Source organism: Notolabrus celidotus, chromosome 24 (genome assembly GCF_009762535.1).
Source record: "Notolabrus celidotus isolate fNotCel1 chromosome 24, fNotCel1.pri, whole genome shotgun sequence".
In the NCBI taxonomy this organism is placed as follows: Eukaryota; Metazoa; Chordata; class Actinopteri; order Labriformes; family Labridae; genus Notolabrus; species Notolabrus celidotus.
In genome coordinates, this window is record NC_048295.1 from 9,768,087 (window position 1) to 9,795,534 (window position 27,448).

The following is a 27,448-nucleotide window of genomic DNA, read 5'->3' on the forward strand; positions in this document are numbered from 1 at the left end:
TGCCCTCAATCACTTTCAAGGTGACATCAATTAAGTCAAGAAGGGCTCAGGGCTCAGGGCTTAGGGAGGACATTGAGATTGGGCCATAGTTTCCACCTCCTCCTCCTCCTCTCTTTTATTTTGGTGTAAGTATAACGCGTTTTATTTTGAAAATCTGCACCGGAAGTCCCCGCTCATAGCACTGTTCACTTCACACCCCTGTCTCCCTCTGCCTCGACTCCTCGCCTGGTTCAGCATCTGTCTTCATGAGACTCCACGGAGCGCGCGGTATGGATCCGTTACGCATTACGCACTGTGGTGTCCTCCCTGGCACAGATGCTTCCCTGACACGCGCGTCTCCCCGGCGTGAAAACACCAACTCTTAAAAAAAAAAAAAGAAGCAACACGCGCTGCAGTGAAAAGGAGAGTGTTTGTGTTGACTGTAGAAGAGGGTGAAGAGTGAGGAGAGAGTCGTGGTGACTTTTCCTTTTTTGCGCCGCTCCGCTTCGACGCACGCGTATTACATACACTTTTTGGGGACGCGTTGTTTTTAAACAGGATATCATTCACTGCTTTTTAAAATTCGGGGTGTTCTTTTATGTGGATACTTAACCTGGACCATGGGAGACTCCGTGTTCCTCGACAGGCAGAATTCCTATCTTGTAAGTACTCTAATTGTGCTCATAGGGCTCGGACGCGTGTTGCATCTTCTGCGTGAGATGTGAGGCAGACTCATGTTAATATCCTGCATGAAGAGGACTTAAAGACAGTTGTGCATTCAGCATTTCACCTCTCTTTGTTTTGCTGTTTGATAAATATCCTGCGTAAAAAGGTGATTTTAATCTGATTAAATTGAAACCTATGGATTAAAAAACATGGCTTCAGAATAAAAAGTCTTCCCTGAATTCTGTCTGACAGAAATCTGAAACTTAGGCGGGTAAAGGGGCCTCAACATGCAAAAAAAAAACTTCCTGTGATGGAACGTTTTCACTGACATGTGGTGCACACAGCACACACACACACACACACACACACACACACACACACACACACACACACACACACATGCACACAAGACCACACATGTTTCCTGCTTCAAGAGGCTTCAGCGCTGAACACTGCTCACAGAAACCTGCAGCAGACTCAGACTCAGTGGTGTTGTTTGACGCTCCACACACACTCTCTGCAGAGATGAGGGCAAAACACACAGGTATGGATGGGTCAAGGCTGGGAGGAGAGATGACGGCATCATGAGAACTGCACCTTCAAAGTGAAACACTCAGCATTTCCACAGCTCCTATTTTTTTGCTATTATGCATGTTACTGTGTGAGATAAGCGAGGGAAGCAACAGGCTTCCTGCAGAACAGGTTCATTCAGATGCGGGAGCTGTGTTGGTTTATGCAGCAGAGACAAATTTAAACAAGCACACATGCTAGTGTTTTATCATCTGCCCTTTCTGTTTCCATCCCTCCCTCCTTTCTCCTCCAGCGGTGAGGGATCCTCCGCTCACTGCCCCAGCGGTCTGTCTCCTCTTTATGAGCAATGTTTCTGTGGCTGGGAGCTCTTGTAAAAGCTGCAAGCGTTGATTGGAAAACAATACAATTTTCTTTGGCTGGCCCGGAGGCACGTTGCGGTCTGGGAGTTTGTGCTCTGTAGCGCGGCAGGGTGGTGTGAAAGCAGTCGCCACATGGCCGGCAGTAACGGTGTCTAAAAAAGCGAGCAGCAACAGGCTGATGAGGCTTCAGTGCACTGACCAGACTCCTCTTGGTTCACTTCTCTGTGACAGAGGATGTCATCTGTGTAGGGAAATCAAATTGATGTATCTGGGCTCTTATTTGTTTATTCAAAGTTGCCCCCCCTTTGTGAACCATAATGGAAAATTACATCAACAGCCCGCAGAAGAGTCTGATTTACATCAAATCTGAAAACTTGTGGTGGCAGAAATGACTCAGACGTGACGAAGGAGTCAGCTGAGGTGGTGGAATCCACTGGGTTGTGGTTACTTCTGGTCGCCACCCTGCAGAGGTTTCACTGCAAGCTCCAATTTTGAAAATACATGGGGCAGACTGTAAAATCAGTGGAGGGATTTAACAGCCGACTTGGTTTGGGAATGCCCCAAGATACCCCAGGATTAGGGTATAAGGGGAAGAGGAATACTTTGGATACCATACTGCTCTTATGGAGCCTTAGACCAAAATAAAGGGCAAGATCAGTGGTTTCTGTGATGTATGAAGACAAAAGTCAACAGAAGTAGCCATTAAAGCTCCAATAAGGAGTTTTTAGCGGGTTATGAAACAGACTGAAACTGATATTGAGCATTTAGAGGAAATTAGTCACACTTGTTGAACCATTCTAGTTATTTTGAAGCTAAATTCAACACTTTAAGGAAAGAAAAAGTGACACTTCCTGTTTTTCTTAGTCCTTGTTTTAAGTAATTTCAAAGTTTGAATGTTTTTGTACTCTGGGTTTGGATACACAGGGAATTGGATGATGCTCTTTTAGTTCTAGAGAACGAATAAAAAATGTTCCACTGCTGTTTGACATTTTTGTAGACCAAATGATCGACGATTGGTCCTTTGGGTTTTCCAGAGGCTACAATAACTTATCACCAAAACCCTAAACCAATGGTTAATGGTAGTTTCAAGGTAAACTAACAGGGATTTGGGACAGATATAAAAAAGCTCCAAGTGTTTGATTGAAATGGTTTGGCTTGAATCCAAAATCTGACATTGGGCGTAAAGGTGGATTATGTGCACCAATATCTGTTTTGAAACTCTGATCCGATGTGTCACTAAGCTGAAAGTCAAAGTGGCATTTGAAGATTGGTGCCACCAATGGAATAACTTATTAGATCACCATAAAACAAGAGAACCACAGCAGCTGTATGTCGGTATGTCGGTGTGGCCAAAGAGCACATTCTACTCCTTGGAGGCTTTATAAGGAAAGAAATTCATCCAGACAGCGACTTATGGTTGAGAATATATCAAATCTCTCCCCAGGAAACCTTAAACCACCGCTTTATTACAAAAAGCAGCAGGTAATAGGGTAAGAGTTACGTCCTGACAATGCTTCACCACCAAGTGCTATCAGACTGAAAGCCAGGCTGCCGTTCGCTGTCGTATAAATCCTCAACACTCAGTTGAACTGGGTACAAGAATGTGGTAGAAATATGACAGAGAATGTAGACGTGTTAATGTAGGATTATGTCCTTCCAGGAAGACTTACGCTGTTAGACTGGAGACAAACAGGCATGGAGAAGTAGTTGTGGGAGTCAGGAGTAAGAGAGAGTGTAATCCCCTGTCGTTGGAGTGGTGCGTTTGTTCTACTGGAAGTAACCGTGATGAAGTCTGAGTATGGCGTCAAGGCCTTAAATTGACAGAGTAACATCTGGGAAAACATGAGAGTCCGGACTGATCGCTCAGCCTCTGTTTTGGAAGGAATCTGTTTTCAGAGATTAGAGGCTTTAGTGGTGTTTTAAGAGCGATAGTCAGGGAGTGTTTTCAGGCATCACGAGGAAGAGGAACAAAGTACCAGCAGGCTTATGGTTTATCAGAAATGTCCTTCAGAAATATGAGCAAGAATTGGCTCCAGAGTCATGTTTGTTGGCTTCTCAACACAGCTAGACACAAGTTCTGTTAGCTCTGATGCCATCCTCATCCCCTTTGCTGTCTTTCTATCCGCCCAACAGAAACACCAAATTTGTCTCCTTACTGAGAACACTGGTGCAGATTGGAATTAGGGCTGGGCGATAATTCAATAACGAATCTGCCTTTAAATTGAAATGGAATAATGATTTGATATTTCTCTTCATAATTATTGATATCGACTGATATGAAATATTTGATCTTTTTGCAATATCGCCCAGCTCTAATTGGAATCCATATAAATTCAGCACCTGATGTGAACAAGTATCTGAAGTCTGTGGGTGGCAACAAAACTCAGAACTGCAGTTCCTTAAGTGTCCACTTGAGGCTGGCTCCAAAAGCCAAGGAAGCCACATACACACTCATTCAAAAAAGCACATCTTTACAGCAGAAATAAACATGTTTACAGCTAAGTACAAGACACAAGACTAGTTTGATGATAAGCAGGAACACTGTAGCTGTTAGCAAGGATGCTGAAGGCCTGCCTAAGTTACATTGAGTCCCTATTTCCAATATGGCCGCTGCCATTGTTGGGCTACAAAACTCTGCTTCAGGAAGCTAATTCAAAGCTTCTCATTGGTCCAAACAGACGTTGATAAATTGTGATGTTTGAACTAAGGTGGTATTAAACCAACATCTCTGGGGCTTACTCCTGCAAAGAAACATTTCCTCATTGTTGGTCGGTTCTTGTCTGAGGTCAGAGGTCATGTGCACGGTGAAGTCATGTGCTGTCACTGGATGACAGCAGAGAAATGAATGAACAAGGAAGCTTTCGAATACGGGCGTGATGCGAGTGAGATAATCCTGGAGAGGAGCCAGCCGGCGCCAAGGCTTCTGCCAATAAGTCAAATAGTGATCGTCTTGAATGCCTCGCTTGTAACTCAAGTGTTGGCAAACTGTGTCCACTTAAGAGCTGGCGATCATTCAGTGGCAGGAATTTTCATCCGGCATTGATTTGTTTTCATCCTCTCAGGTAAGAGTGGATTCAAACGGAGCCTTGTTCTGTCATTGAGGGGTTCACAAAGGACGCATTGATGAGATGATTGATCACCCTCCCTCATCACTACATGTTTCGTCTTCGCCTTTGTGTCTCTTTGTCTCTCATCACTGACCAAACAGAAAACGGTTTGTCCTCTTGAATCCACCCTGACCCTCGTCAGCCGCAGAGCTGCTACCTGTTTAGACAAGCACCAGACTCCCTCACTCCTGTCTCCGGTTTTTCTTGTTTCTGTCCTCTACTTTTGTATCCCACTCTGCTTTGCTCCACTTTTCTTTCTCCTCTGACCTCACTCCCTCACTCCCTCACTCCCTCACTCCACAGAGCACACATATTATAGCTGAGCGTCGTCTCCTTACCTGCTCATGTCTGACCTGGTTCCATTGTCTGAGGTGTGTTTGCTTTACTTCCCGGCTGCTCCTAGAACAAACACAGAGAGCAACAAAGCCTTCAGTTATATTGGAAATTCAAATAACCTTTACTCAGCCAATCAATTCACACTTATTAGAGCACAGAGGGTGGACAGATGAGGAAATTAACACTTGGATGGTATTAAGCGTGCATGAGGCTCCTGAGTCATCGGCACGGAGAGTTTATTTACATTGAACACAAGTTTCCTCGGCACACTCTGACCCAAAAGGAGAACTTAGCAGGAGAGGACATTTTGTCTGCAGGAGTGCAGAGAAGAGGAATGTGCACAGAATGGATTTCTACATTTTCAGTTTCAAATTGAGAACTCTGAAAGCTCAAATTTAGGTGAAAATGTTCAGTGGAATCACATTTTTGGGGGGTTGATTGATTTGAAGATGGGGGTATTTTTGAATTGGTCAAAGATTAAGACAACAGAGGTGATATTGCACAAAATATTCAGCAGGTTTTGAGATACTGCCATAAAAAAGCAAGGATGGGCTATGGAAGATCCCAATCCTGGATACACAACTCTGAGATAAAGATACAAGATTCGCTGAAGGAGGTCCTTGGCTATTCATGCAGGCCATTCACTGCTAGTTACCACCCAGGAAGAAGACGGCAATGAACAGCCAATCATGTCCCAGGGTGAGAGGTAGGCGGGGCTTAAAGGCGTCGGAGCTGAATGTAAACACAGCTGAAACGAGCGACAGCGACACTGATATGATATATTTAATCAAGATAACATCTTTTTCAATATCGCCCAGCTCTAGGTGCGTCCCAAATACAAGCCTGGTGTTGTGATGGTTATGTCAGAGATAGAAACAACATCCTGAAACGAAACGGTGACAGTTCAGATCTCCTTGAATCCTTTCTGTAAACACAACAGATCCATACTCTTGTTTACATTAGGATTATTCAGACACAGCTCTTTCTGTCCTTTGTTTACGTTCTAATTGGAGCCAAATCTTCTCCCCGGTCAGCTGTCTGTGCTCGGGGCTCGCCGACCTCTTATCATGTCCGTCATGTGATGCAACAAACATTCCTTTACATTCATCCCCCCCTCGCACTTAAACGGGGTCCTGCATGTGCGGTCTGTTGTTCCAACATGGCAGGAAGTCAAAAACACCCTCTTCAAGTTCCAGAGCCGTCACCGCTGGCTCGTCATGACAACACCATCCGTCCCTCATTTTTCTTCGGAGGACCCTGTCAGGGATCGGCACTTGTTTTATTATCAACAGCAAAAGAGAAGTCCGCCCTCTCAAAGAACTTGTCTTTTTATGGAGATGGTGGAAGGCTGAAGGGGGAAAACAGAGCCGAGGAATCGCAGAAGAGAAACTTCTGGCGAGATCTGAGAGATGTGCTACACCAGGCTGGAGTCTTTCTGTAGGCCTGAGCAAAAATAAGCACTCTGCATGTTTTAAAAGGAGTTTGATTTACGGCTGAGACCCTGTTTTCTGCATGACTTCATCCAGAGGTGGTTCTTTCTTCTGAGAGAAAGTTGAAGGAGTAAGTTAGAGGGTTCAAGCAAAGGTCAGACATGTTTCCTGGCTGTTTGTGCAGAATCCATGAGGGCATGTAAAGAGTAAAGAAGTCTGACGTCACAGTCTTAGAGACCAGTACCAGCAGGGACGTCTTGTTTCGCATGCTCTGCAAAACAGAGCCAATCAAGCCGAACATCCCCGGTATGAAAACTTCTTTAATCCTCTTCTTCACACATGCTGATGTTTGCAACCAACAGCCACACATGGGTGCACACACACACACATGAGTCATGCACAGAAAGAAGAATTTAGAGCTAAATACTGAGAACAGATTGTGCAGAAAATCCCTGCTCGTACTTTCAGCACCGCTCGCAGCTGTTGCTCTTCGGTCAAAAGAATGCTTTGCCAAAAAATAGCCCAAGCTGTTGATTCTCAGCAGAACACATCTCATGGCCATGAATAATTCTAGTCCAGAACAGTGTGTTTGCATTTCATAGAAGCTGTCCACGAATTCCCACAAAGGTTACCCATCCGTTTCACGAGGGGGTACACATTTCCAGGAACGTTTCACAGGTCAATAATGTCGGCATCAAGGGTCGTGTCATCTGTTTTACTGCTTCAGTGTGTCTCCAGAGGTCAAAGGGCAAGGGCTTTTTCTAACATGGTGCATGGTAGAGATTTGGTTCTGGAGTGCATTCACTGTGTGTGGACCCAAAGCCCCAACATCACATCTGGCCTTGGTGCTATTACGCTACATTTTTGGCAATTAGGGTCACTTCCTTTAGGGCCTGTGTCCACTGACTGCATTTTTAGCACTGGCAGCGTCTACAACATTAATATTAGAGCGCCTCTCACTGGAGCTTACTATTACTAGGTTATGAAAACTACCCTGCTGCACTTCTGCATCATTTAGCAGTGACCATCAAGTAAAAAAAAAAATCAAAAAACCATGTTAGAGGGGCACTGGTGGCCTAGCGGTCTAAACATGGTTAGTTTATCCACTGTACAGACCTCTACTATTATTATTAATGACAAAGCTGATACCATAAGCCCCGCCCCGTCTTGGTTCTGATTGGTTGGCAGTTGCACTGGAAAGCTGAAGTGAATCAGTTTTGTGTATAAAAGAGGTGCTGACAGTGCAAAACTGCTGTTAGTGGACACAGGCCCTTAGTCCTTTTTGGGATTTGCTCAAGGGATGAACCAACCATATTTTTCTATATTACTCTCCAAAAAAAGATCGAGTCAGGGTAGACAAGACCCTACCTGCTCACCCTGTCAGGGTTCTATTTCCCATAACCACCTGTTCACTCTACATGTTTGCATCACCAGGCATAACTCTCTCTGCAAGGTGATATAAAACAGCTTAAAAGTAAGCATAAGAATAAGATGTAGCTTGGTTTTCATGTGAGTGTTAATGTGTAGCCTCAATGTGTGAGGTAGCACATGTACGTGGCCTGATGCTCAGTCACAGATGATCCGACAGACGCCGGTGTGTACGTGACCTCCCCTAATGTGCCGCCTCCATTGATCATTAGTGATCCTGTTTGCCGAGCCGGGAGAGCAGGAGGACAGGCGGACTTATGGAGACTGATGACTTGATAGAATCAAGAGCAGACTGATGGAGACAGACGAGGTGCAGGAAGTCAGATTTCCAGTCTGGTGACGAGATAAAGGGAATATTCAGATGAAGTGCATTTGGTGTTATTCTTACAGAGGGTGTGTGTGCATCCATGCGCCCATTTCATGTGTGTGCCCATGCATTTAACTTGTAACTTGTGAGTATCGATGTGTGCAGCAGTGTGACCCGGGAGTTCAAGAGGCCTTTGACTGAGGCTGGATTAGCTGCTCTCAAGGCTGCCACTGGAATGCGAGGATCAACAAGTCTGCCGGTGCAGCACACACACACAGTCACACACACACACGCACACACGCCCATTTCATCGAAGGAACACTCACTGTTTACCTTCCAGTCTATTAATGTCCCTGCACTCCTCCTCTCCCTGCGTTCTGTCTGTTTTCTCGCTGGGAGTCGAGTGGAAATTGGATTTGATGAAAGTAGCGGTGGTGGCAGCGGGGAAATAAGAAGCTATTTTTATCATTTACATCAGTCTGTGGCTCGGCGTGGACATAAATACAAGTTTATTGACATTCATTGCCGTCTTGAGGTTGCAGGGAGCTCCGTATGCACAGACAGGGTTTGACATATAGTGTCCTTCTTGTTAGAAAAGGAGCATCTTTTTTAAGAGTGGTGAAAAAAGCAGCGGATGACCTTCTGTTGCGTTACAAAAATACACAAAGGAACAGAAATATACAAAAGTGACAGAAAAATAGACTAAACAGGAAGAGTCTGCGTGATAGTGTGAAGGTCTGCATGTGCTGATTGATGCATGAGCACAGGGTTTGACTCCTGCGACATCACTCATTACACCGGTGTTATGATGACAGTTGTGCATCAGGAAGGCTTTTATTTTGAAGGGCAGGTTGAGGAAACAAAGTTAGGAGTGTTATTTAAAGCTCCAGTTTCATATATGTTGCTGCAGCAGTTACAGGAAGTACATCTCTATCTATAGTCCACATCAGTGTCCCTTAGTCTGCTGACTGATACTTGGCATCAACAAAGAGAGGGTGTCTGCCTCCCGGACCGTGACTGGTAGATGATTCCAAAGAAGAGGGGCCTGATAACTGAAGGCTCTACCTCCCATACTACTTTTAGAGACTTTAGGTACGATGAGCAGGCCTGCATGTTGGGAGCGTAGTGTTCTAGAGGGGTATGAGCTCTTTGTAGGTCAGAAGAAGGATTTTAAATTGACTTGATCCAGGATAAGCAGATGGAAATGGATGGATGGATGCTCCCTAAGACATAGCATGGGAGCGTGGCGATGCCGTGGCCAATAAGGGGAATGTCAAAGGTTATTTCACTCACTGAGCACTTAGCTCCATCGTCAATCATCGTCTTATGTCGCTGTTTCAAGTGGGTCTCAGTTAGAAAGCAGACGCCAAATAACACAGAGGCTTCACTCTGGTCTACTTCAGCCACATGAGCCTGAAAAGAACCAGTCCCCTTGGTTTGTTTTTGAAGGAATGGGGGTCTTTCTGCTCCACCACATAGACTTTCACTGTCTTTAGAGGGCACCTTTTCCGAATCACAAGCCGTCACTTTCACTTCAAACAGAGCTAAAGCAACGTTTCATGTATGACATAGAGTTCACCGATTATGCAATGCATGTTCAGCTTAGCCCAACATGTGCTTCAGCTCCTCAGCTGCTATAAAGCTTCCAGCTGAGCTAACTCAGTGACAGTGGTAACAGCTTCTTATGTAGGAGCTCTCAGAGTCCTGAGTCTTTTTACATAACTTTGGATTTGAGCTCGAGACCGGCAGAAGAAGAGATGATGCTTCGGTGTCTTTGTAAATCAAGAGGAGGTCTACGCTTGTGGTTTGTTGATGTAGCTGTCTTCCACTAGTGGGAAGGTGATGAGTAGTTTACTGTGTTCATTAAGCATCCTGTTTGCATTTATTGTCTTTCTTTGAGCTGCTTTTGCACACATTCATGCACTTGGTGAAGGTTGGTGTTCCCACTGGGAAATCAATAATACAGCAGCTGACCCAACTGTGACCCGTGTTGCACGTGAGCAGGAATGCACGCACCCATACACACATGTGCAGCGTCACGTCCAGTGACCACGGAGAACAAAAGCAGCGACGGGTGTGGCGAGGGTCTCCAGGAAGTCACACTCTGCTAAAACTTCCTGGACTGAAACGAGGCCGACGGTTTGAAGCTGGGGTCTGATTGTCTCTGAAGTGTTCTGTGTTGTAATCAGAGGTCTATTGTTTTGGTATTGATCAAATCCAGCTGGGAGAAGTCGAATTTTTGTCACAAGAGTTGCAGTTATATAAAAGGGAACAGCTGGGCTCAGAGCCGGCAAATTGAACCAGATATTTGTTGCAATGCGCCAAAAAGTTGTCGTTTTTAAAGATGATCTTGCAGTGATAAAAGTCATGCAATGTTTCCCAGTGAGGGCCGGTTGTGGTTGAAGATAAGGCCCCAGAATAAGTCGCCTTCAGTCCACCTTGCAGGTTAATGTCCACATGCATGATGACGCAGCGATATCAAGACGTTTTCAGGAGTGCATCAGTGAAGAAGGCCCGATGATCTGCATTTACATACATGCAGAAAGGCCAGAGTCCTCAGGGTCTGAAATCTGTCGTGTGTCAGCCTGAATACACATTCCACTGAAGACTCTCATCCTCCATTGGAAGCTGCAGAGTCAGTCCAGACCCCATCTCCTCTGTCTGGATCCGCCTCAGGGTAGAAACGTGAAATCATGGATCACAATCGAACCACTTTTCATGCACATGCATGTTCTCTACGTTTTTTTCCAAGCGTGTGCAATCATCCAAACACATGTGCGACCGCATGCAGGGCTCGTGTATGTAAACGCTACCATGTGTTTCGTAAAAAGCGACCGCAGCCCTGCCTCAGCTCTGTAGCTCTGTCATCTTCATCATCAACATCATCCGGATTCTGCGAGGGTAAAAGCAGCAGGTTATAATCCTCCCTGCTCTTTAACTACCTCGCAGGATTAACTGAGAAAAGAAGAGGGGAGGGGGGGATCCGGCGACCCACGTGGAAAATAAAGAGACTTTACTCTGATCCTGCTGTGTTAAATGGACACGCTGGAAGAAGCACAGAGAGGGGAGGCTGAGGGGAATGTGCGCCACTTTTCTGTCCGGCTCATGTTCTCGCCACTGGTGCGAAAAATAAACTTACTATTCCACTAATAGGATCAACATATAATCTCAACACACTTGCATGCGTGGAGAATAAAGACGGAGGTGTTGAGTAAATGCACTTGAATGCTGATCTAGTAGGAGAAGATTATCTGCAGAAACATGCATTTATACATTTGTCGTTAGAAATGTGTCTTATCTGAAGTCGCAGTTGCTTCCTCTGAAACGTCCTTCACTCTAACTTTATCTGTGAGGACGTTTTCAGGCAGGAAGTCTTTGGAAGTTGACAAAAAAAGAGAGGAACAAAGAGTTTCTATCTCCAGCAGCTGTTTGAAAACGACAGATTAAAGCCACTTGTTGCTTTGAACGCCTCATTATTGCCATGAAATCTTCATATTGTTATGTTTATAAGACCCTCAGGAGGATTCCAGCTGCGGTCGCTCTGTTGTGTGGACGCCGCGGTAATTTTCTGAAAAAGAAGGAAGCAGGGTTCATCTTTTTTGTTTTTTCCATTGTCAGGGTTGTCATGTGTTTGTCTGGACGGCAGGAAGTAAGGGGACAAAGTCGTCTGACTTCTGGCACGGTTCTTATATAACTGTCTGTGTGTGTTTGACGGAAACATTTAATTCAAGAGTAGAATATCTTGAGTCTTATATCTGTATGTCAGGTGATGATGTTGCATGCTGGGTAAATTATGTGTAAAATGAAACAATGTGCACAATCAGGCGATCATATATCGTCTAAATAATGGACGTTGTATCCTTAAAGTCACCCATCTGTTCCTGAGCTACCTCAGGGTGAGCGTTCAGCAGCATGCAGAGACAAAGGATGCTGACAGCTTGACTCCCCAATAAGACACGAAACAAGAGCAAAGTGCACAAAGCTGCAAACCTACAGTAAATAATGCAAAATCCTTAGTGCTATTAGTGGCTGCAATCTCTTCTTAGACTTGAAATACTTGGTTCATGTTTCTACAATAAGAGGTTTGCAAGGATAGGCATGTTTTTAAGAAATGAAGCATACGAGGATACCTAAGGTAATGACACCACAAGAAGCAGAAACCCTGTTGTTTGGACTCTCTGCCTCAGTGCCTCTGCAGAGTTCAAAGGGTTAAAAAGTGTGTTATTGGTATAAGCAGGAAACATGAGGAACCATGACATCAGTTGTGAGTCTCCCGCTCGCAGTTGTGAGGGATAAATTAAGGCGAGTCGGCGCTGCATGAGTCGAATTCTACATCTGAGGCCCGGCACGTTACGGCCTTTTGGCACAGATGCCGATTCTAATCTCCGAATCTATCTCCTGAACATTCCAGGATTGATGGAGGGACGCATTATTTCTCTGGGAGTTGTTTTTGCAAAGCATGTGCATGTGTGTGTACTTGAGTGTGTGTGTGTGTGTGTGAAATCGAGTTCTCACGGTGCAGACATGGTGGAGCTCTCTGGCTGCGCAGGGTTTGATGGGAAAGAAATGCCCGTGGGGACACTTACACAACCATTTGACTGATTGACAGACACACACACACACACACACAGACACACACACATGCACAACGTACTGTACTTGTGTTGAATGTCTATTTGTGTTAACGGTGGCACACACTGACTCCACGATTGTATTCCGGAGCTGGATGGTTATTTATATCCAGGTCAGTCATCATCTGAACTCCACTTTGTTTATCCTCTGTGAGCCGATGAAAACTCTGAGCTACTTCTTTCACATGAATCAAAAAGTTTTTGGTACTTCATCCACTACACAGCCAAACCGATGAAAGACCTTTATTTAGCCAACTCCACACCAGGTCACTCTCTGAAATATCCACAGGAACAGAGGCACAATGGTATGAAGGGCGCTGTGAGTGAACTCTGAAAAGAACCACAAGTGTACAAAAACATTGAGACCAAGCTAACAATCAATGAATAAGACCAAAAATCAACAGATTAAAAGATTGTGAAATATGTTTGTTACAGTCCTGACTCCCATAAAGTTATTTCATAGGGTCCTTCATTTTATAATTCTATATTTTATAATTAGATATAATATTCTTATATATATTTCTAATTTTGTTGTCATTGTTTATGCCTATAATTATTATGATTATTTTTATTTTTATTGATGATATCATTTCATCTTTTATCTACCATCAGCCCAGATATTCAATCCCTGTGATACTGTTGTCAGAGCACATCCGGTGTGCAGAAGCCATACCTAAAGACAGTTATCTGACCCTGCACAGCATGCAAACAGTTACAGGACATAATTTAATCTGCGACGGACACAGAACATTAAATGCATGAAACAGAGTAGTTACATGACAGCATGACGGATTCCAGCTATTTCCAGAAGCTTTGAGTCCCTGATTGCTGCTACGGTACGTCATAATTGAAGAAAGCTTTCAATGTTTAACTGCAAGTTTGAAAACTCAAATCGGTCCTCCAAAAAATAGACCCTCCACTTCCTCTTCTGCAAGTGTTTGTTGGCTAAAATCAAGCTCACCTCTGGTGGTTGAAAGCCTGCAATTGTCACCTGCTCTGTTCTGTTTGGCAGCAGTTAAGCTACCGCTGAGTTGTGACCTTAAAGTGAGTTTCAAATCACTCCGTAACACACACACACACACACCGGCACACACAGACACAGGCCTGGAGGAACTCAAACAAACCCTCTCTGACACACTTCCACATGCATGCAGGTAAAGGACTGATTGCAGAGTGGCATCAGGCCACAATCAAGGAATGTTTTTTCCTGCTTATTTATGCACAATCGAGCGTGATCCCCAGACGATGATCCAATCTGCACACACACACACAACAATCACTGACAGAGCTCCACTCTGCATGCAGGATTAGTAATGATTAACCAGCTTCATTAGCTCAGTCATCTCGTCTGGGGGAGCGAGAGAGGGCGGGGGGAGAATTTATTGACTTGTGAACTCTTCAATCAGGCTTTGGCTTGGTTGGTGTGTTTCCAATAAAAGAGTGGAGACAAGAATAACAGAGTGGTGGGTACTGACATGACGGAGCAGTTTCTACAATAAACACAGGTGCTATGGAATCCATGGCATCCTTCACTGGTTTCTGAAGAAGCCAAAAGAAGGGGTCTCCATGTTGGAAATGTTGACTCAAACTAACTTTGGGTCAACCTAGAAAGAGGCAGAGGAGGAGAACTTTGGAGTCCTGGCAAACAACTTCAATATGCTCCAATCAGTTAATACTCAAGCCCTTATTTCTGGAAATGTAAGCATTACTTTTAAAGACATCCCCTCCCAAATGAGCTATCCAGACTTAATCTGTATTCACACCAGGCTGTAAAGATGTTTGATTTTGCTGTAAACATGGTTGTAAATGGGACTCCATTGTTTTTTGGAGCCAGCCCCAAGTGGACACTTGAGGAACTGCAGTTACAAGCATCATTTTCCAACACTGAAGTTTGCAGCTTGGTCTAAACACAACTCAAGACATATCTTAACTACTAGGGACTCTTTGTTTTGGATATAAAATGCTGTGTTGGTATCCTTACTTTCAAGAGTTACACAGGACTTCCACCAGATCCGTGTCCGCTCTGTCTCTGATCCACTGCGGTCCGACTCTGTGCTCTCTTGTCCATCAGCACCCACCAGTTGTGTTTTCAGAATGCAGCATGGAGCAGGGCCACCAAACAGAAACCTAGCAAATGGACCGGACACAGATTTTTTGAATGGCTTTCCTGCAATGTGCATCAACTTCTACAAAAAGGTGCAAAACAACACAAAAGTTACAACAGAGGGAACATGCAAAAGTAAAGGAAAAGGCCCATTATCGTGCCGTACAACTTGAAGGGTAGAAATTGGAACCCTGTTTGCAGAGAGAAGCTAAAAGGAATAAAACACTCCAGTTGCTCATTCATTGTTGGTAGTCTTGGTTTTCCCAACACGCCCTGCAGGCAAATTAGTGGTTTGCGAGTCAAAGTCGGTCCGGGGAGCAATTACTTGCTTGTTAAACACAGAATTACTCCACTCTACCTCGCCTTGGTTTCCTTTGATGGGCGAGTTAACGTCACAGAGGGATACGCATGTGTTTGAGATGTAATCTGGAGTATGGGTTAAGCCACGTGTCTCTGTGACTCCTGTATGAAGTCAAGAAGATTAGCTAGTACTCTGAAATAAACCCTAAAAGACTCTAGATGAGCTTCCTGGTTTGCTTAAAGTCCACTCTCTTTGCTGTGGCTGAAGGCTGGCAGCAGAGTCGTAAATTCAGAGTCGTTCCTCAAAGGATTCCTTGTGTTTCACTGAATATGTAAGGAACTGTTCAGCATTAAACCTGGAAGAGTAACTTGCACAATGTGTCGTAATTACAGCTAAAATGTTATGACACCGTTTGACGGCCAAGTTAGTCATGTTGTAGCTTCATCCAGGAGCTTTGCACAAACTCAAACATCTCAATTTGTCCTACAGTTTAACTCTCACAGCTGATACCCTGTCTAATTCCTGGCTGTAACCTGTAGTCTGTTTGCCATCCCCAGATTCCTCCTAGCCAGTACCACACACGCACATTACCTCAACGTCTCCCTCTACTATCAACCCCAGTGTTGATACCTGATTTTCTCTCGCTTACGTAACCATTATGCAAGATCCCCAGCCTCCACGGTCGGGCCTAATTATGTCTGCCGGCCCTCCATATTAATCTGTCTTTAAAATGTTTGAAGTCCGCTCGAGGACTCAGATGTCTCTGCCAGTGTTTTGGAGGGGGATATTTGGAGCGTTCACTACAAGTTGCTCATTATTGTGACTGAGCCAGGGAGGCCTCATTAAATGCAAATGCAGACACAAAAACAATATATGTAGTGGAAGCTAAAACCCACGTATCAGTGCCAGGGAGAGTTTATTATTCACACATTTGGCTCTTTAAAGTAACTGCTAAATCCTCAGCTTTAATTGTCGTTAAAAAAAACACATAAACGAGTTTAAAAGCTTTCTGGAATACAAACCCACAAGATATAGAGCTTGTAGTGTTCCATAGGGTGCATAAATCATAAAGCTGATACCCATCAAGGACTCTTAAAGCTGCATTGTTGGAACACATTGTGTAACTTTTGAAGGAATAAAGAGCTTCAATTTTGGAGAGTCAAAACAAATTTTGTTTTGACACTGATGTTCAGCCAACTTCTTCATTCGGGTGTCTTTTGAAAACAAGATAAATGACTACCACGATGAGCTCAAGTAAACAGCTTTTGTTGTCAGGATGTGACTCCGGGAAGCAAACGTGGCACAGGCTGTCCCTTCTCTGCACGCCGGAGAGGACAAATCTGGAGTAAAGTTGTGTAACTCGAATAATAAACTCACTCTTGGCCAGACGTGACGCTGCTTATGTGACATAATGTAAATGTTATATTTCCATACAGTACCTGAACGTAAACCACAGAGGAACACATGCTTATTGTGCTCATACCTGTCCTCAGACTATCACATCCCCACCTCCTCATGGGTCCAGTTCTTTCCTTTTCTTCACACAGTGATCCATCTTTCCTTTAAAAACTACAAATTCATTTCACTAAGTCGACACACAACTGGTTCCATAGCTTCATAAAGACCACAGCTCATCATGGAGGAGTGCTTTTGTATAAGGCAAATGACAGAATGTGTGTTTGACCCTGACTCCTAACTTTGCATTGCACCGCCTGCCAATAAGCAATTTTATGCACCAGAAAATGGAGTAAAATGCGATCACAGACTCCCATAAATCTATTATATATATTATGAATCATGAATACCATATACAATATGGAAGGAACATATGCACCGCCAACTTATTGAACACAGCAGCTTTGTGTTCCTTCTACAAACTGATCTACCGTACAAGTTCTGAGGTCAAATTCAAAGTAATACATTTGAATAAATCAAACTTTGACCTTTTTGTCACTGTCATGAATTTTAATGCATTATCCACCATTCTTCACGTATCTCTATAAGTGCATGACCTCCCATACTAAAGCTGATAACCTCACATTTCACGACCAGCGATAAGCCGGATACCGTTGAACTACTTTCACATGGTTACCTAACTTTAGTGTAAATATCAGGGATCCGTAATTGGGTGGTTATTTTCTCCTCGGGCAGCGTCAGGGACAACCCGAAACAGGTGGAGAAGCCTATTAATCGTTTTTTGTGTGACAGAAACATGTTCAAACACACACACACACACTCATACTAGAGGCACTGGCTGACGAGCGAGGGTGGTCAGTAATTACAAGCAGATGTGAACCTTCTAGGAGGTTCCAGGTCAGCGAAAGCAATCTATTACATGCATGCATGACGCCAACCTGTAGAAGACACAGAGAGTGTTGAGACATACATGAGCATTCCTCTGGATCAGTGTTGTGGCACAGGAACATAGATCAAGCCTCAGAAAAGAGAAAAGCAAAGGGACACGTGAATAATGTTGTAATGTTCCTTTTGGGTTTGTTTCCAATACAAGTGATCTCCTCCCTGGCCTCTGATAGCTTCCTGGAATATCACTCCACATCTCATCTTTGATTGTAGTTTACACAAAGCCAGCCAGCATGATCAGGAGAGTGGAGGTAACATGCTTTACTTTGGAGGGAGCCGCGCGTCTCACGAGAAATGTAATTACTGTTTGATTTGGCACGCCTTCAAGTCATCTGGTCAAACAGCTAACAGCTCTGTAGGGTTAGAGCTGCAGGGGTGTGTCTAGAAGCGAGGTGAAGGGTGGCACGGGCCCCACCTTGAAGTCTGATTGGACACCCCAAGATCCTTAACTATGTGTGCTTTGCCAGAGGCGGGAAGTTTGGTTGTGTTTCAACAGGTTTTGCATGTAAATGTAGAACATGTTCTCTTGTGAGAACATAGAGTTTGAAGCTGATTGACGGCAGTTGCGATACTGGAAATGATGACTCAGCTTAATTTAGAAAGAGGCAAAGAGTTGGATTTCAGGCTGGCCTTTAGCCTCCTTGCTAACAGCTACTACAAGCCCACCTGTCAGTCAAGTTAGCCTTACTATGCCTTATTATGTATTTACATTCCACTCAAATTGTCTTTAAGCCCTGCCTACCTGTCACCCTGCGACATGATTGGCTGTTCAATGCCGTTCAAGGCTCATTTGCGCCCCCTCCCTTCACGGTGGTAGGGGGATGTAATTACAGGTTTATTTATATTGATTTTTTATTGGATATTTGTTATATTCACAAAGCATTCATTCCACATATAAAGACAGTTCCAAGTAGTTGTTTGAGACTTTAAATCTTAACCCAAAGCTTCCATTAATAAAGCCTGGGACTCACTGTTTGTGTTTCTCAGTGTTCCCATGTGACAGATGTTACACTGGAAAGATTAATCACTGCGCTGACTTCACTGGCCCCATGCAGTTAGATGACTAATGCCATTTTGACTTACAGTGCGCTGCAGCATGTGGTTTCTGTTCTATTTCAGACAAAGGGATAAATGGTGCAGAAAAACAAAAAAAATCATAATATGTCCGTTTCCATGGGAGCGCATACACAGAAAATCAAAAGAGGCTGGGGAAGTGAGAGAGATGGTGCTGCAGTGACGCACCTGCACACACAGGCTGAGGGATACAGAGTGTGATGATGCAGGGGGGGAGTTAACGTCAGTGTGCTGGCATCACGTTTCACATCATTGATAAATTATGAATTATATGCATCATCACACATGTACTGTGAGGAAAAATAATCAATACATCTGGTTCATTATCCTCCTATAGTGACTTATTGACAGCTCCATGTGATCATGTAGCTAATAATAAACAACAAAGCTATTTCCTGCACGAGAGAGACGTCAGTGTGATCGTTGGCGGCCTGCAGCGCTGTAGCAACATATTGATAAACTATGTCTCCATCTCATTAACGAGTGTGTGTAATGTGAAGAAAGAGAACAAAGATTACACACACACTGCCTTCAACTGCTGCAGGAAGTATCCCCATTAAAACCCTGTACAGCAGTTAACAGACACAATGAAGTAAATCCTCTTTTCAGGAATACAAGTACTTTTAAGCTTTTAATCCAGCGGCGAAATCCTGCAAGACTCCAATCAGTTCTGAGTGTAAAGAAAGCTTGGTTTGTAGCACCAACGTGGAGCATGAGGTCTCTTTAAAACAGCTCTCTACTTCCTCTGTCATGAAGCATTACACAATGTGGAGGCTTCAGTCCAGTACAACAGTCAGTTGATGAATCAATCAATGTGACTGGAAGCTGAATCACACAACTGCATAATGAGATTGACCAATAATCTGATCGTGACTAGACTGCAGAGAGATTTATGATCCATGTTGCACCAGCAGCCTCGTTCTGGGGGGCGATTTGATCATTGGACGGTTCACATGGTGTTTATAAAGGCCGATTCGATGGCTTTAAAGCGGTGCTTGAGCTCAAACTGCACACTCAGTCCACTCCTGCATTCTTCTACCTCCGTGTCCAATCCTTTCCTCTTGCAAAGCATACTCCTTATTTATATTGATTTATTTCTGCCCATGCTAAATTGGATTATCCTGAGCAAACTGGCAGAAAATACCATTTGTTAAACTTCAGATTATCTGATTAGATCTGCTCGGCCATTCCAGCAAACATCATGGGTGGGGGGGTTCGAGAGTTCGGATAAATACAGGGGAAAACAGATGATGGCAGTCGCGTTGAGGCTTAGCAACGGGTTATATTTTGGAGACAAACATTAGGCGTTAAAAGATTTGCGACAGTAGCTGCGTGGCAGATTTGTCTCTATACAGGCTATGCAAACAGTGTTACATCTCACTAAGCGCTCACGTCACACTGAGAGCTAGAATTATGAATGCTTTGGTTGTCTCTTCCAGAGGCATTCGGTGTTATGGTGGCTTGACATTTGTGAGATGAGCAGCAGGGAATAACATGAACGAATGGGACTGTGGCCGAGAAATATGTGACCCCATTAACCTTGATGGGATGGAGATGAGAGGGAGAGCGGGGTTGTATCAGTGGAGTAAATGAGCTGGAATGGATGATATAATAAGCAAATAAATTACAAGTTATGGAATAGAGTTGGAGCTTTTTCTTGATCAATATAATGAGAAATGGTTGGAAAATATTCTACAGATTATAGACATTTTTCTGACTTTAGCCATTTTTTTCTAACCAATGATTGTCTCTTATGCTGCTAGTTCATGTGTTAATGTAAAGGTGCTGTATACTTAGATTTTTTGCTGTTTGAGGCATATCTGAGTAATCTTTTAAGCAGAATTCAAATTCAGGAATGCAGAGGTGGAAAAACACCAAAACACATTTGGCGAGCCCTCCAGGAGGACTCCTGCTAGTACACTACATTTATAATCCAGAATCTGACCCCATGTCTGAATGGTAGGTTAAAGTTTGAGTATTCTTCCTACTCTCTGGCCTTTCGTATGTAACTTGACTCTGCAACACCGAAGCATAACTACAACAGGATAGAAGGAAGTGGAATAACTTGAGGAGTCCCAGTAGGTGGGCTCCAGAAACAACACAAAGGCTTTTTTGCTTCCATGTCCTCAGTGTTGCGAGGTTGGAGGATGAATAAAATATGTATCTGCAAGGAAAACATACTTTTCATTATATGGAACCCTTAAAGCTTAAGTCTGTTACTTAAATTATATTTGAACCCCTCTTTTTAAGTTCCATTGGAAGGCTCTTTGACGAATATAGCCTCATCTATGAGCATTTCTGCATGTATCCTGTTTACCCCCCTTGGTTTTTGAAAGTAGCTGCACCAACACTGAAGTCATGGCCTTGACATTTTTGTGGGAATTTGGGAGTTTTAAGTAACCTGTGGGAAAGTTCTGTTCATTCCACTCAAAGGGAAGAATTTATGTGGGGTGATTTTAGTGTTTTTGGACAAAAAATGCCTTAACGTGACTAATCTGGACTAAAAAGATTCCTGCTCTGTGCTGCAAAATGATATGGTTTGGGATAACAACCATATCCCACAATGTCAGTGTAAAACAGGGGGTTCCAAATGTGGTGTTTTACCCTGTTGAGATTATCCTGAAACAACAAGCTGCATTGTCAAAAGTTAAACCTCTCTTGGACATCTTGGTTTGTGAACCCGAATGGGAAATCACTGCAGGTCCCATCGGCTTTCAGCACATTGTTTCCAGACTCCAGGAATTAGCCTGCCCCGTTCACTCATCTGTCAGCCTTCCAGGGGTTTCATAGTTTGACACTCAAGAACTGGAGCTCATCCATCCCCTTCAGAGACCCCGCTGTGCAGGACCAGCCTGACCGAGCATAGGCCTCCTATTTAACTTCTCCAACTGTTTGTCTTTTCTTTCGCCGAGTGTGTGTATGTACATGTGCATATGCGTGTGTGCCCCTTCAAGCTGTGTGTGAGGTCAAGCAGTGGGGAAAGGGCCTACTCAGTCAGCGATAAGGAATGGCACACACAAGGGAGCACACACAAAAAACCACACAGCTGTGCTGAATAAAATGCTCTGTGAAAAAAGGGCAACATGCATCTTCTACCTGCTGGAGCCGTCACACACACGCGCACACACACTCAGGTGGCTCTCCAGGTCGTCTCAGGGCATACTTGTTTTCCTCCTGGAACTGAATGACGGCTCTGTTGCTTCGCCGCGCTGAGTGGGGTTGGATAACAAGAGGGTTGACAGCAGGAGGAACGAGTCGAATATATCAGGGCTGATTGAGGCCTGATCGTTAAAGCTGACTGAAGTTCTTTAAAGGAAGTCTTCAGGGGGTCTCGAAACAAACAAATCACTTCCCCAATTAGTACAAATACAGCAGCTTGTTAGACCGCCTTATTCTTAGCAAAGGGAGTCCAGCAAGTCCGTATCAGCTGGAGTCTGGAAAGTCCACAGCTGGAGGAACCTACGAGACAAGGGAGCTCAGGGACTTCAGAAAGGTCTATGGTTAGTAACTTAACTTTAATGGGACAGGAAGAGTTAAAGTCAGTGATGGGGGTTTGAGGGGAGGGGGTTGAGATAGGATCCCATGTGTGTCAGTGCACTAGTTTCTCCGGCAGACTGAGCCTATAGCAGTCTTAAACCTCTAGTAGTCTGAGCCTAAAGCAGTCTTAAACCTCTAGTAGTCCTAAGCCTCTAGCAGTCTGAGCCAATAGCAGTCTGAGCCTCTAGCAGTCTGAGCCTCTAGCAGTTTTAAACCTCTAGCAGTGTGAGCCTATAGCAGTCTGAGCTTATAGCAGTCTAAACCTGTAGCAGTCTGAGCCTGTAGCAGTCTGAGCCTATAGCAGTGTTAAACCTTTAGCAGTCTGAGCCTATAGCAGTTTTAAACCTCTAGCAGTCTGAGCCTATAACAGTCTAAACCTTTAGCAGTCTGAGCCTGTAGCAGTCTGAGCCGATAGCAGTCTGAGCCTATAGCTGTCTGAGCCTATAGCAGTCTGAGCCTATAGCAGTCTGAGCCTATAGCAGTGTGAGCCTATAGCAGTCTGAGCCTCTAGCAGTCTGATCCTATAGCAGTCTGAGCCTATAGTAGTCTGAGCCTATAGCAGTCTGAGGCTATAGCAGTCATCTAAGCCTATAGCAGTCTAAGCCTATAGCAGAATAACTAAGAGCTGGTCCAAGCCTGATCCAGCTCTAACTATAAGCTTTATCGAAAAGGAAAGTTTGAAGCCTACTCTTAAAAGTAGAGAGGGTGTCTGCCTCCTGGACCCTGACTGGTACATGATTCCAAAGGAGATGCAGAAAGATGCATTTAAAGGTTAGGCTATGCGACGTAAAGGTATGATGAGTCTGATCCCTCTCCAAGCTGATTGTATGAATAATCTGGGAATGGGCATGAGCTGCCCAGGGAAACTTTTAGATTTTCCCACAAGCCTCGGCGTAAACATGGTTGGAAAAGGTCAACATGATGGAATTTCATTTTTTGAAGATAAAAAGTGTAAAGCTAAACGGGTTCGCTCTGCTCGGAGCTGAACGAAATCAAGAGCACGTAAACACAGACACATTAGAGCACACTTGTAATCCCCTGTCTGGATAAGGCATTAGATAAATTGCAGCGGTGTCTCCTCTCTTTCTCCCCCCCCCCCTCTGTCTTAACCTCTCCCTCTTCCTGACCTCTTCCCTCGGTAGACTGGGAGGAATGCATGACCACTGATTCAGATGACTCATATGTTCAAAGCCGTCTCAGAAAGTCATTATGATTCACTTTAATCCATTCCACCTTGATCACAGATTAAACGTTAACCTGTCTCTGGAAGAAGGATGAGTGTGCTGACTGCTTTCTATACACTGCGCTGAGTTTACCTCCTCCACATGTGCTGGGCGGAGAACATATTGCAAATCCATCAGTTGGAGGCCACTCCATGTCCTTAGTTGCTCCTACGACACAGACAGGTCTTTTCCCCCTCATGCACATTCCTCCTCTTTGTAGGGTAATTCAATTTTATACATTTGGTTTGGATTTGGTGCCGTTGTAAATACCCACATGTTGTTTTTGATCCAGCTCTTCATATTTGTTCTATAATTTTCATGACGGTAATTACTGCTTGTGCTACATCTTATCGAATATAATCTACTCCCAAGCTCATCATTGGTTACGCTCACATGAAGCAGCTTTTCCATACTTTATGTAAAGAAAGCAGAGGCTGCTGTTTCACCTTACTTAGCCTATGACTGTATTCTTTCCCCTCCTGAATCCCAGACTGTGACTGATTGTAAATTATAACTCAACTCTGTACTTTCTTTATGTTTTTGTTCTTTAGCATGCAAACTGATACTGACTGTAATGCTCATAAACCCCCTGGCATGATAGCTGCCTTTCACTAACTGGTACACAGTCAGATATGTAGCTGCTAAAAAACAGACATTTACTTTAGGTGATGGTGGAGACCAAAACAGAGTGTAAAAAAATGGGTACTAACATTGGAAATCCATTTGCTGTAATAATAGACTAGAATAATAGACTATAAAATATGAATGTAGTCTAAGTGCCGTCACTAATTATTCTAATCTTTTATAGTATAGTTAATAATTGGAGACAGCCCCAAGTGGACACTCAAGGAACTGCAGTTGTTGTGAACTTCTGCTTTCAGCCCAAAAGATTGGCACATGATGTGAATGTAAACACAACAATAAGCTATCAACTAGGAGGGTTATGATTTTTTGGTGTTGAAGGTGTGACATTTCTTCTGCCCCTTAGTGGCCAACTTATTTGTCAGTGCTGAGATAGGAGGGTTTATAGAATCAGTGGTACTTTCTTAAGAAACGGGTACAAAAGTTTAAGCAGATATGTGTCAGATATGTTCCTTAGTTGCTTTAAATACAATATAAAAATGGTCTGAAGTGTATTACAACAAAAGCTATCATTATACTAGTAGAAAAACAGCAGTATAGCATAAAAACCTGCTTTCAATCTATCAGATGCATGATCTGTATTTCTTTCGTCCTCAGGGTGACTTCACCTGGAGCAGCCTGTCGGGGCGGAGCGTGCGCCTGACTCCAGTTGCCATCCAGAGCCTATCAGAGCTTGAGAGGGCCAGGCTGCAGGAAGTAGCCTTCACCCGTTTACTCCAGGATTATGACCTTGGATGTCAGATCACCATGCCAAAAGGTGGGAAAGAGGGTTTTAAAGCATATTGCAAACTCTTGTTAAACAGTGTTATGTAACTTTGTTAGTTCTACATGGGTGGGATTTACTGCAGACCGGGTCAAGCCTTCAAGACCCTAACATTTATGTGACCAAACACATCTGTGATGGAGTCCGCATCTTTTCCATGTTCCTAACTCTGGGTTGCTGTTTAAGCGACTGCAGCTACTTTCAAGTGGACCATAAAGTAAAGCCAACGCTCCAGCCTCGGACCACATCCTCCTTTAATGTCTTGAGTGTATCTAAGGAAGTCGTGTTGGGTGTGTGTTTGGGGAAGTCGTGACAACACACGGGTTTGGATATAAACCACTTCACTTCACTTCGGGTGCTTCCTGTTCGACGTGGTATCTGTTGACCCCCCCCTCTTCAGAGCAACACGCGACTCCTTTTCCGCTGCAGCCAAGTCTGAGTGCAGTTTTACCCCCCAACAAGTCACCAAGTAAACTATCAACAAGTGTTGTTCTTGTGGCCCTGAACAACACAGCTAAACAAATGTGTTACAGTCCAATGAGGGTTTGGAAAATGACTAAATTAGGCAAATACATCAAGATAAAGCAGAAATGGGTGCTGCACTGGATTTGGTGGACTTCATGTGGTTTCCCAGCAGGCACGCCCATGCTAAAAATGTCTACTTACATCACGAGTTAAAGACAGAAACACATACATAATTTGACTTAATGCAAAGCAAAGGAGTGGGACACTGTGGGAGTAGATTAAAAAAACAATGGTGGATAGATCAACATGTTCAAAAGTCAAACTTTTTTAATGGGAATTTCTCGTTTCAAAGAACTCTGGTCAACTTTTTGTAATCCTATGGGGCAGTAAACAGTCTAATTATCCCAACTTCCATGCTCTAAAAAGCTTTCACTGTCATAGTTTTACATGACCGCAACTCAAACCATCTGAAGCTCACTTTCCCTTTTCCAATAGACGCCAAAGTGGCAATACTTGTCTCTCTTAACCTGAGGTCAAACCATTACAAAGCTGCCTCCAGAGCCAGAGAGGAGATTCTACAGTACAACCATTGTCCAAAGTAGAATCCATCATAGTGTGACCTGTTTCACTAGTTACATATTAACCTATTAGACTTGAAGGTGTGCGTATGCAAACAGTCTTTTTGATACGTCATTGGCCAAATATTCCAATGGTCAATTAATCAATCAAACTTTATTTATATAGCACCTTTCATACAAGTCAAATGCAACCCATAGTGCTTTACAGCGGCTGAAAATAATAAGCAGAAATGAAATAATTGCAAATAATTGAGACTAAAAAATAGACTAATGCACACCAACAACAATAAAATATGTGTGATTAAAATAAGTTAAAGCATCAAATTAATATTAAGACTATAAATAGTTCAAATAAATAAATACAAAATGGTAAGGATTAGAGTTGGAAATAAAATTAAGGCTTAAAAATGTCAATAAAACTGAGTAGATACATTCTAAATAGATAAATAAATAGAAATTAAATAATAAAATACCATTAAAATCAATATTATAGTAAAAAAGTAAGTAATAGAATTATGAAACCCTACATAAAAGCCAGACTGAATAAATACATTTTTAGTTTAGGTTTAAAAGTCTCAATATCTCAAGCTCCTGGTAGAGTCTGATCCGCCAAATACAACCAATAAAAGTAGCTTTCATTAACTCATTAACAAGCCTACAGATTCTGTAACAGTAGGTGGTGATTGTGTGATTCACTGTTCCACAAAGAGAACAAGAACGACCACAAGCTAACGAGAGATTAAAAATGGCGTCACCGGTGTGGATGTTTTCACTTTTTTCAGAAGAGGATGCTTACAAAACTTGTCGCAAGTCTTCCAAAAGAAGGGAAGAAGTCCCTGAGTTTAAACAATACTTGATGAACCATGGCCCAGAAGACTTCAAGTCAACAAGATCCACATAGTGAGCCGTGTAGATTTACTTCCCTCTATAGGAGAGGAGAGCCGTCGTAGCAGCAGTATAGTGCAGCCTGTGGATTATCCCGGGCCTTGCATTCCAGCTGAAGGTTAAACCTCTCCCCAGCATGATTTAATACGTACTTGTCTGTGTTGCTTATGAATTCCAGAGCCCCTAACGGCCGCCATGTGCTTGCTAGGGAAATATTTCAACCCGTGTGTAAAGAGAGAAAGAGAGAGAGAGTGTGATTGCTATTTCAGCGCCATTAATGTGGGCGTAAGGGCCCCGCTGTTCCTCATATTTATCCGGGTGCCTGGGGTCATGTTTCTAGTGTTTCTCTAAGAGTGAGAAAACAGCTCGTCGTGAGAGAGAAGTGATAGAGATGAAGGGAGAGTGGAGAAGGGTGTGATGAGAAAGAAGAAGCAAAGGTTCATCAGACTGGTTGGGAGTTGGACTGGGGAGGGTTTTGGAGGTTCGGGGGATTTCCGTACGGCTTTGGGAGCCATCTGTCAAAAATCCAAACCATTTCCTATCTTTGCTTCTCCTCTCTCTCTCTCTCTGCCTTCACTCTCCATCATAACATCTGCTTTCTTTCTCCAGTGTCTCACCCCCTCCTCGCTGATTCCAACCTATTTTTCTCTCCCAGATTTCACTTTTTGTCCTTGTGAGTCTAAGCTGCAGTTTTCTTTACAACTTCGGATGCTAAAATGTCAAATAAATCTCCTTGATGGC

The 27,448-nt window shown here is 43.6% G+C and overlaps 2 protein-coding genes across 5 annotated transcripts in view; one reads left to right on the forward strand and one right to left on the reverse strand.

Annotated features, from left to right (window-relative positions):
• The window catches only part of LOC117808315, a 201,733-nt gene that overhangs the window by 107,820 nt on the left and 66,465 nt on the right, over positions 1–27,448 (reverse strand). Inside the window, exon 5 of the mRNA XM_034677988.1 lies at positions 4,981–5,041. The gene's annotated coding sequence lies outside the window, so the exon portion shown is untranslated. The remainder of the gene's footprint in view (positions 1–4,980; positions 5,042–27,448) is intronic.
• Positions 1–27,448, forward strand: part of LOC117808317 (rho GTPase-activating protein 6-like) — a 66,730-nt gene that overhangs the window by 26,404 nt on the left and 12,878 nt on the right. For 2 of the 4 annotated variants that reach the window (XM_034677992.1, XM_034677993.1), the window contains exon 2: positions 24,614–24,773. In XM_034677992.1, the coding sequence (XP_034533883.1) occupies positions 24,614–24,773 (160 nt within the window). Of the gene's footprint in view, positions 1–192; positions 642–24,613; positions 24,774–27,448 lie in introns of those variants that run through there. The other 2 variants (XM_034677994.1, XM_034677995.1) reach the window with 2 other exon arrangements.